The following is an 11,038-nucleotide window of genomic DNA, read 5'->3' on the forward strand; positions in this document are numbered from 1 at the left end:
GCATTCCTGTGAAGGGGGTCTTTCGGTCTTTCTTTGGCCAAGTAGTTTTTTTTTTTTTGATGAAGGTGGCCAAGTAGTTAGAGATGCCAAGTAGTTAGAGAGAGATAGAAAGGGAAGAGAACCAGAAATGTGGAATAGAGGAAGTAGGGAAAAATTTTTAGAAGGAATATTAGAAGTCTTCTCTAGTTGTCTTTATCAACATGACAACCAAAGAATAATAGGAAGAAACAAAAATTAAATATGTAGAAAATTTCCTTCTAAAATTTGTATAATACTATACAAGTTTGATGACGGAAGAACAACCTTAATTATTAGTTTAACTTAGACAATTATTGTGCTTATCGCATTTTAATGATGCACTAGTGCCTTCTAACGACTAACGTAGATCGTAGTTAATTTCTCAAAAAAATTAAATTATTACAGAAGAACAGCTACAACAATTGTGCTAGGCACGGCCGCAAGGCACCTTTAGACCAACCGGTGTCAAAAAAAAGTACTCTTTATTCCACAATAAAAAAAAGAGTGATTTCCAACTTTAACCATCCTAACTAGCATCAGTACTCCTCAACAAAAAAAACTAGCATCAGTACCATTTCTCTCTCTCTCTCTCTCTCTCTCTCTCTCTCTCTCTCTCTCTCTCTCTCTCTCCCTCTCTCTCTCTCTTTCTCTGATAATGGAGGAAGAAGAACAAGAGCCAGTCACTCCAGCTGGACGATTCTTCCTCCAAGATGAGACAGACCAAGTCATAAACTGCGCCATCGGTGCCAAAAACCCAATCAATATAGACTCCATTAAAGCTGAAATCAAGAAATCAATCATGATTCAACACCCAAGATTTAGAAGCTTACTAGTAAAAACCCACAGAGGAAAAGAACACTGGAAATTAATCCAACAAGTAGATTTAGATAAACACATCTTCATTCAAGAAATAGAACCCATTAATGGTAATGATTCAAGTTCTGATGATTCAGAAGATGATGATAAAGTTGTAAACAGATACTTAGCAGATTTATCAGTTTCATCACCTCTCAATACAGATAAACCACTTTGGGAAATTCATGTATTGAAAAACCAGAAATTTGTGATTTTGAGAATTCATCATGCTTTAGGTGATGGGATTTCATTGATGTCTTTAATTCTTGCTGATTGTCGGAAAACTGATAATCCTGATCAGTTACCCACAATTCCTTCTTCAATGAAAAACAAAACTCAGGATAGTACTAATGGTGGAATTTGGGGGCAAATGAGGAAGTTGTTAATGGTTGGGTGGTTTACTTTGATTTTCGTTATTGATTTATTGGTGAGAGTTTTGTGGGTCAAAGATAGAAAAACGGTTGTAAGTGGTGGTTCAGGGGTTGAGCTTTGGCCAAGAAGATTAGCTACTGCCAGGTTTAGATTAGATGATATGAAGTCTGTTAAGAAAGCTATAGCTGGTGTGGTAAATGATCTACTTTTTCTCTCTATCTTTTTGTAGTATTAAGTTTGACTTTTTGAGTATAATAAAACAGGTGCCTCTAAAGGCGCCCCTCATTTTTCACTCAAGTCTGCCTTCACTATTGCCACTTTTAGTGGGCTTTGAACTGGTCTCAGTTCGTGTTGTTCAGACCCAACACCGATTATGCCCTCGGACTTGCCTAATCGGTTAGGCGCAAAGAGGAAAAGCGGACCTGAATAAAAAAGAGGGGCGTCTGTAGACGTTCTCTAATAACACTGCACCCGAACTCTGAGGTGGACGGTAGATGGTTGGTTTTATGTCGCCAAACCAATCAAGAGGGCCGTATCTGGCCAGCCACCTTGGTGTTCGGCTAGATTGTTCCTTTTTTTTTGACCGTTTTGGTGTTCGGCCAGCCACCTTCGTGTATCAAACTTCCCAAGTATAATGTGTCACGTCCGTTAACGTATGAATGTTTACATGACATGACAGACGATCAACGATGTCCTCTTTGGAATGATTTCATTTGGACTATCAAAATACTTGGATCATCATTCGAACTCAAGTACTTTTACAGGATTATAATCTAATTTTCAGGTAATAATCCTATCTAATTATCTTAATTCTAATCAAGTTTTCAACTATATTTGCTAGAACAACAAGAAGGCGTTCGAATCACAGGACTAGCAATGGTTAACACAAGAAAGCAGCCTGGATTGCAGGTTCTACTTCTTTTTTGCTTTATGAGAATCATAGTTTGAGCTCGAGTTGATCTACCATTGGTTTTTTACTCTATATCCTTAGTTTGAGAATTGTCTAATAATTGAAGCCTCATAATCAAGAATATAATATCTAAAGCCTCTCTAGTCGCATCGTGGCAGGCACGCCAAATGATTTGTATCGTGGCAAACAGGCCAAACATCATTTGACACCTTAGCAGGTCATTCCGTGTCGTGCGCCCAAAAGTGCGGAGGAATAACGGGTTAGCAGTTTCAGTCCTTTGGCCGGCCACGGTTTGGTGAAGAGATATACCCAAATCTAATATGTGAAAATCTTGTTAACTAGTGTTCAAAATATTGCACTTTGATATGGAACTCATTAAATCATTTTTCTGTTCGTTTTAAATAGGATATGTCTAATTTGGTGAAAAATAAGTCAGTGTCAAGGTGGTGGGGTAACAAATTTGGATTCATTTTACTCCCAATTTATCATCATAAAGAGTTTGACAATCCTCTTGAATATGTGAAGAGAGCTAAAGCCATTCTTGGTAGAAAGAAGCTCTCTTGTGAAGCTCATTTTTCTTACAGAGTTGGAAGTTTAATTATGTCAATTTTAGGTCCTAAGGTAAGAGACAAATCAAACTACCCTCATTCTTGAACCTCACATATGGATATTGATCTTTTTGTGTTGATAATCTCTGGGGGGTTTCGTGTAGGTCTCTGTGTTTCTTAATAGCAGGATTTTTTGCAATACAACTTTTACAATATCGAACGTCGTTGGGCCACAGGAAGAGATTATGTTTGCAGCAAATCCAATTACTTCATTTAGAGTGAACTCATCTAGCTTACCTCACGTAAGATCTCTTTTCATTGGACTGTACTTCTAATGTTAACTGAAGGTTCATGTGCCTTGTACTTAATCCCACATTGTTTAAAAAGACTTCCGTAACCGAGTTTCAAGTAGATCATGGTCTTAAACAAGGCATTTTGGGTGGGTGTGGCGTCTTGACTACTCATGTTGGCAAGACCAAGTGGTCTTTGTACGTTACGGGGTTGCGCTTCAGTGGCCTCAGTTCTGCCCAAATATGGAGCAATATGACCAATACTAGGACGTGTTAGATATGTTTTTGATATCGAATTGTTCGATAAATTTCTTTTCGAAAACTTTATAATGGGTTAGATTCCTGGAACAGGCACTCACAATGCATATGGTGAGCTACGCAGGAAAAGCAGAGATGCAAATTCTTGTGGCTAAAGACATAATACCCGATCCTCAATTTCTCGCAAACTGTTTTGAAGATGCATTGGTTAAAATGAAACATGCTGCTTCTGCTAAGAAGAACTAGAAGCTGAAATGCCTGTATTCTTTTGATAAATGTTGAAAATCAGTGTAAGCTTGAGAAACAGGTTTTGTTTGATTAAATGAACATGTTCTTGATTCCTATTTGGAGAAGACAACATTGATAGTTCTTTCTCTCTCTAGTCAATTCTTTAGGTAAAGTTATTGCAATATGATTTCTTTCAATGTCAAAAAATGATATGTTTCAAAAGAACATCTTAAAACAACAAAAATAACAACAAAAGGAAGGTTCGCGCTATCAAATAAAACTCTCTCCGTCGCTGTCTTTCTCTCTAACCTTTTGGGCACTTCTTTGCACGACCATTCGATGGGCCAACTTCGTCTTTCTTTAAACCTGGAGCATCAGACTTCTTTGCCCATGCAGGAGCTCTGTCAGGTTCATATCGGTAATCATAAAAGAGTTCCTCTCCAGCATTTATCCGCTCGTTAGCAAATATGCCTACTCTGTGATCACCACCTACCATGATGACCTGATGAGGAAAAAGAATCATCAATATGGGCAGAACATAAATGAGTGTGATATAAATGCCCAAGAACTTTTAAGAGAGATAAAGTATGAGAAGACCTTAGCGTAGCAATTTGGATTTGGGGAATGGTTAGCAAACTTCAATTTGTCGCCCCTTCGATAAGCATCGAGCACAAACTGCATTTATTAGAATGTCAATACAAAGAAAGAAGCATTAACAAGAACATCAATAAATGGAGATTTCCAGTTCAATGTTCTGGTTTTAGTGAAACATACCTTATCATTCAGATTGAAGAGAAACGATGAATTTTCACGGTCATAAATCTTTCCACGTTTGTCAGCCTCTCGGTGTGAGATCAGTTCACCCGTATATTCACCTAAGTATTCATGTTTGCTGACGCTATTCTGTAGAATGGTTATAAATTATTTGGCGATTTGAGAAGCCATGGACAAGAAACTCGCAGAAAATTACCTTTAGAAAAGCTCCCCAACCGGAAACATCAGATCTTCCAAGTAACACCTGTAAAAAAGGAATCGATCAGAAATCAAATTGATTTAACATCTAACAATAAAATCAACAGAGAACCTTGACGAAGTTTTTGTAACGAGGGAAAATAGTAACACCAAATGATCAAGTAGATATGGTCAGAAAAGATCAGAGCCCCTTTTGTAAATAAAATTTGATAGTGTTATTACCCTCTGCTGTTGTTTCAGAAGGAGCTTCATATTCCTGCATTCATAGTTATCACCACTTTGGGAAGGGCCTCCAAAAGCACCATCACCACAACTGTGATAATAATTCAAAATAGTCATGAAATGTGGGAGAAAAGAAGAGATGTAAATTGAATGAAACATAACCTAGATATTTATATACATTATATCCTAGCTTTAGAAAAGACGTAATGATGTAAAAATGGAAGAATGAAGTGTAGGGTCGAACAATTGTTAATGGTTATAATACTACATCAATGTGTCGGAAGAAAACATACCCCACCCAGCAATTCCTACAAACGTCGGAGTCACATTCTCTACCTGCAGCAAAGCAAGGGCATTGTCGACTCCGACATTGACTTTTAGCACAATGACAGCCTCTAAATCGATTCTTGCAACTCTTGGGACACCTGAGAGGCAATTAATAGATTTAGTTGGGACATAACACATCACTTGAAGTCGAAAAAGCTGTTACTCTTAATCATGCTTCTAAACCCTGACCGAAGCAAGTGCAATAATCCATTTTCATTTCTTTAATAGATATTTGAACTTGATTCCAATTTCTATAGGAAATAGTGAAATACAAAGGCTCACCCGCAATATTTTTCACAGCAGGTGCCATTTAAATGGCATGGGCATTGCTTTCCACAAGCAGATTGGCAGCCACAAGGATTATACTGCCTGTATGGTTGATCTTTCTTATCGGTAATCCGCTTCCTAATAGAATTGTATCCCGCAGACTTCCAAGTATACTTCAAGCGACGAACTTTTCCCCTCCTACGAATGAACCTTGATCTTGTTCGTAGTTTACCACCCTGAAATGCATTAAAGAGATATAATTTACTTTCCAGGCAAAGATGGTCCAATTAGGCCATGTATCATCAAGAACTAACCAGAGCATCATTGTAGTCAACCTTGGACTGGCCTTCAGAATCAGCACCATCATCCGCTCCATAAGATTGCTTATTTTCGGTGAAGTTCATGTATTGGAATATATCAGTACAAGTCTTCATATCGCATAAAAGGTTCCTTGCAATTAGACAGCTACCAAGACAAATAAACGAATCCCAGTTAGATGCATAAGCACAGTTGAACCGTCGAGAAAAATTACGGGTAAAAATAAATATGATTCCATTTTGCTACTCCAAACAATTAAGTGTAGGAAATTTGAAATCTGCCATAAAAGCAGAAACTAAACCTGCAAAATTGCTGAACTGGTCTTACCTATTTTTCCCGAAGATCTCTAAACCTTTTAGGAAAAGACTTTTCTCAATAGGTTTCCAAGATTTATCACCTTCATTTCTATATATGTTTTCGCCGACAAACTCGTCTTTCCCCAAATTGTCATCATTATCCACCTCATCCGATGATTCATCATCACCTTCAACTGGCACCAATTTGTTGTTGTTCTTAACTGAAGATTCCTTCCTCGACATCCTCAACCTTGGAGATTTTACTTTCATTTGTGATGAAGAGCTCGCATCTCCATTTTCCTTTTGCGAGTTAGACCTAAGCTTCATCTCTCTTGTCCAAATAGCCCCACTGACGACAGAGTCAGAGTCAGAAGTAACCAGTTTTTTCTGCCTCTTCTGCATGCAGCGCAAAGCTCGGTCAGAAGCTTGCTGGGTACTCAGCAACAGCCTATTCCGAATTATACCCTTACTGGCGAGCTTAGCCTTGACAGGGGAGGTCCGGGAGGACTTTTGGGTGGAAACTTTGTCCTGTTGGGGTCTTATTTCTGACTCGCTGCTTTCTGATATATTTCTTGCATTAGAAGAAGCACTTTCACTCTTGTTAGACTTGGTGCGCTTTCCACAAGATGACCCGACGGTTCTCCTTCTATGTGATTTCTGACCCCCAGTTCGAAATGAAGGCATTGGATTTTCTTCATCCGGCATCATGGAACAACTACCAGTAGCAATGCTCTCTGACTTCAAGGTCTGACAGGATAAACAATTAGATATTTAAATAAAAATTGCGGAGTTCGACAACTACCAAGCTTAATTTGTAAAGAAATACATAAACCTCAAAGATGTAGTAGCAGTAGATTCAGAAACCAAAAAAAACATTTGAAATGCATACCAGTAGATAGCACTGCCTATCACAGGGTACTTTTTCCGCATCTGGAGGGCTCCATGGACGTTGTTTCTCAGCCTGATATTTAATTGGAAGGAAATTTCGAAATTAAATAGAAATCCTTAGAAACATTAAGACATCGTGACTCCTAAAACCAACTTACAGGAAAAACAAGATCCTGAGAACACCCATGTAATCTACAGTCAAACACCTGCCAAGAAAACAAATCCATTAACTTGCTAAGAAGAAAGCATTACAGAGGGCAGGAAGTGCATAAAATAGGAAAGAACAAGAGAAATTAAGCTACCAGGCACCGTCGACAGAATAGGTTGTCTAAGGAATCTTGAGCTGCCTCCAGATTTTTATCAGCGAATAATTCTTCCAGTTTAGGTTCATCTTTAGTATCTTCCATCTTGGAACATTGTGGGATCTCTCCCTTGAGACTTTCATATCTTGCCTGCATAACATGTTTGACATGGGTTCAAAGATCTAAGAAGCCAACACAAAGTGAATGAGCACGGCTAGACTAAAAATTTACTCCGAGCTCTTAGTAGGTAAGATGAAAGAAGTAGAAAAGGGTACAAAAAACGAAAAAATAGGCAATTCTAAGGCAAAACGGCATTATATATTATTTGTCATAAAGAGCACGTACCTTTATTTCACAGGGTTTCCGAGAAAAACATTCACCAAGTGAATCCAGCACCGCATCAGACAAACCTGCTTCTTCGATTGTCATGCTGACATTTTTCAGAAATAGCACAATAAATATCTTTTCTATGCAAGGAAGGATGTACAAACAACAAAACATATCCAACTAATAGGGTATTAGCAGCAGGATTCCTATCCATGTTTACAAATAGATACCTACATGATTAAACGAAAGAATCACGCAGATGGGAGCCACACTTTTGCATTGGAATGATACATCAAATTAATAAAATAACAAGATTTTGTTTTAGTGCATAGTTGCAGAAGTGAAAAGATTGCGCATTCTAATATGTATGACATTAAGTACAAGAAGTACAATGCCCAAAAAGGATAAAAAATGCCAGTTAAATACTTAGAAAACGTACGGAAAAACAACAACGCAAGCTTGAGATTATTGTGGAATAAAATTGTGTAAAAGAACATAATGGTAACCTTAAGTGTGTGGCATGATAAAAAAAGTCTGAAGCTCCAGAGGTAAAGACCTATTTTTTATAGTTTAGACAACTTTAAGAGTGTGTTGGACATCATAAACAGAACCTACCGGATAATAAAATCTTCAGCATTTCTAAATTCCTTCTTCTCTTCTTCATCCTCAACTATTTCTTCTTCACTGTCGCTGCAAATTAGGGCTTCTCCACCATTTTGATCATAATAAATCCTCCTTCGGCCAACAACAGACTGATCATCTGTCATTCTTTGATTTCTGCATCATCACAGTCACGAGTAAAAAGGTTGAAAAAAGTAATGGAACTTCAACACATAAACAAAACGGAATAAAAACTACAAAGACTCTCAGAAAACTGCAAGAAAAGACATTAAACCTGTAAGAAGTTTGTCAAAGCTCATCTAAAGTTTAAAATTGAATATTTGGAATCATTTGATATTTAAAGTAGTTTCATAAACTGAATAGAGTAAATTTGAAATTATGCAAAAGAAATCTCGTAACAAAGTTGTGCCGTTTTGACAAGCACATTAAGAAGCCCTAAGCTAGGCTACCTTGTTTAGGAAAAAGACATTATAATGATGAAAATGTTAAAATCAAATCAAATCAAATCGAATCAAATCAAATAACCATTTATAGCTGGAAGCATTGCATGCATAAGAGAAAGAAACTAATGCCGAAGTATAAAGTTTGGGAGAACCGGAGAACATGAAAATAAGTAACATCTGAAACGAAAATTTGAAACATAAGGTTGTCTATTTACCTATCCAAAAAAATCCAGGTAGTATATGGAGGTAATTTTGCCACTTCAGGGAGTTTGATAGGTCGAATGGCATTTGTTGCACCAAAATTGCTCCCTAGAAGAACCACCGGTGCGTGGCTGTCTTGTTGGTCATCCAAGTCCTTTTTCCCATAACTTATATCCGAACCATTTAGCATACAAAGTGCATCTTGCATCCTCTTTGATAGTAGATTTACATTGTTATCAGCTTCATGTTTTGTACTGTGTCTTCTCATATTTGAAAAACTAAATATATTATTTGTTATACCAATCATTTTTTGTCTACTTTGTTCTATCTTTTCCTGAAAATTAGAAATATCAATATGTAAGTGTGAGGTTTAAACCGAACTCAAACTAGTAAAAGACGGCTATTACCTTTACAAAAGCACATCGATCTTCAGCAACTTTTTTCTTCAGAGAATCAATAACCAATAAAACACTCTTGTCAGCATCGCTTTTAACTGGCCCTTGCACTCCATTTACCTGCGAAAACCACCAAGCAACCAACCTCTTTTACATACGACCTCTTTATAAGGATGGAAACTTCAGACAACGATATCATCTAATATCTATAATTCTAACATTCAGTCCTTTTTTGCTCAAATTGAATGACCAGTTTTCTTCAAACATAAGATATGGACTATTTCAAATGATCAATTAGTATTTTTACTTTAGTGAGGCTTCCAAGAGGTCGCATTTTATGGTTATTCTCACTCAGATTATCTTCGTTGCCTCATAAATTCTCTAGTGGTCTTACAAACATAGTAGTTACTCTACATTCCAAGGGTTGTAAATGTCCGACCCAATTCTTCTTTTTTAGGGTTTTTAACAACCGCAGTCATCTGTTTAGCTCTATCGTCCAAGAAAACAAAACAAACTACAGAAGCGCAAAAGATAAGGTAAAACCTCCCTCCTTAAGATGTTTTTTTCATTCTTAATCGGACTATAACACGGGAAGATAATAAAAAATCTTGGAGCTTTTAAAATGACCCAAAACATAGCAATCAGGATTCTTGAATCCCTTCAATCTTCACTCTTATGCATTAAATTGATCAGGAAACCAAAAAAGATAAAGCATTTAATGACATTTTGATCCAGAATATCACCATCTGATGTTTCAATTGCATTATACATCAATGTTCAATTATTAGTTACTTGATCATCACACCAAATTGGTTCATTTTGAAAAAGAGAATCGAAAAGTACATAAAAGAGTGACCTTACTAAAGTACCAGTTTATTTAGCTATATACCTGAGGATCCATTATAGACTTTGAAGATTCTGATTTACTGACTGAAGCAGAAGTGCCGAGCTTCGTTGAAATCTCAACGCAATTTTAGGTTTTTTGATATCTGCAACTCAAACATGTAAGTAATGTAGGAAGAATTTACGAAATTGGTGAAGAAAAGGGGGAAAAATTAGGGTTCTAAAGGTCGAACAGAACCTTCAAAAACCCTAAAAATGTAAAATGGCAGGGGAGAATGGAAGGAAATGAGGGAATTAAAAAGCCGATCCCCGATTTTAAGAGGAAAAAAAAGTATAAAAAGAAAAACTGAAACCGGTGACGTGTTGTTGTTGGATAAAACCAAAAGTAGAACTCACGCGCGAGTGTGGTGACGTGGGAGTGAAGAAATTTGGGGGGAAAGACAAAAAGCGATGCTCTTTTGAAATCTAATGACTTTCACGCGCGCAAGACAACAAATACACTCGCAAGGTGATTGGCTACTAATCGGTGAAAAAATAATCTTTTTGACAAACAAATTTTTAATGATTAATTTCTTCTTTGTTGTGAAATTATTCATTAATTTCTTTTTTTTCTTTTTGAGAAACAAAATTTTCATTAATTATCTTCTTTTTTTGTTCAATTATAAATTAATTTCTTTTTTTCTTTTGAGAAACAAAATTCCATTAATTAATTTCTTCTTTTTTTTCTGTTAAATTGTTAATTAATTACATTTATTCTGAGAAATCATTTTCACATTATTTTGTAAGATTATTAATTTATTACCCTTTTACTTTGTGAGAAAATTTTCTTTTTTTGTTAAATTATTAATGAATTTATTTTCCTAGACAAAATTTGGGTTATCACTTTCACATTATTTTTGTGAAATTATTAATTTTTCCCTTTTTACTTTGTGGGTCATAAAATTTAATTATTAATTTCTTACTCTTTTTTGTTAAATTATTAATTAAATTTATTTTCTTCTTGAGAAATTAATTATTTCTTTCTTAATTCCTCTTTTTTTGGTTAAATTATTAATTAATTTCTGTAAGAAGAAGATTAAAATCTAGAATAGGTGATCTTCATATTCTGAAATACCTATTGCACGGTATGAAATTGAA

The 11,038-nt window shown here is 36.1% G+C and overlaps 2 protein-coding genes across 5 annotated transcripts; one reads left to right on the forward strand and one right to left on the reverse strand.

Moving 5' to 3' along the window:
• The first annotated feature begins 547 nt into the window (after window positions 1–547).
• LOC147533235 (wax ester synthase/diacylglycerol acyltransferase 11-like) lies at window positions 548–3,672 on the forward strand. The gene is made up of 6 exons (XM_086646505.1): window positions 548–1,438; window positions 1,925–1,997; window positions 2,087–2,154; window positions 2,561–2,776; window positions 2,868–3,005; window positions 3,345–3,672. The coding sequence occupies exons 1-6, from the start codon at window positions 674–676 to the stop codon at window positions 3,495–3,497; spliced, it is 1,413 nt and encodes a 470-aa protein (XP_086502631.1). The 5' UTR covers window positions 548–673; the 3' UTR covers window positions 3,498–3,672.
• On the reverse strand, window positions 3,560–10,368 carry CLF (SET domain-containing protein). Of its 4 annotated transcripts, none has more exons than XM_086646502.1 (18): window positions 10,140–10,256; window positions 9,948–10,047; window positions 9,071–9,178; window positions 8,678–8,997; window positions 8,014–8,175; window positions 7,417–7,501; window positions 7,072–7,221; window positions 6,928–6,975; window positions 6,771–6,842; window positions 5,913–6,628; window positions 5,582–5,732; window positions 5,283–5,503; window positions 4,967–5,098; window positions 4,674–4,764; window positions 4,450–4,497; window positions 4,254–4,382; window positions 4,077–4,154; window positions 3,560–3,981 (listed from the first exon to the last, which is right to left on the reverse strand). In XM_086646502.1, the coding sequence occupies exons 2-18, from the start codon at window positions 9,957–9,959 to the stop codon at window positions 3,784–3,786; spliced, it is 2,721 nt and encodes a 906-aa protein (XP_086502628.1). In that variant the 5' UTR covers window positions 9,960–10,047; window positions 10,140–10,256; the 3' UTR covers window positions 3,560–3,783. The 4 variants fall into 4 exon arrangements, with proteins under 4 accessions (XP_086502628.1, XP_086502630.1, XP_086502627.1 ...); XM_086646504.1 differs by having other exon boundaries at window positions 5,603–5,732; window positions 10,140–10,212; XM_086646501.1 differs by having other exon boundaries at window positions 9,948–10,368.
• Between the last annotated feature and the right edge of the window lie 670 nt (window positions 10,369–11,038).

The sequence above is a fragment of the Eschscholzia californica genome, unplaced genomic scaffold (assembly GCF_041429995.1).
Source record: "Eschscholzia californica isolate CP2 unplaced genomic scaffold, dmEscCali1.0.p SCAF_6, whole genome shotgun sequence".
Lineage (NCBI taxonomy): Eukaryota > Viridiplantae > Streptophyta > Magnoliopsida > Ranunculales > Papaveraceae > Eschscholzia > Eschscholzia californica.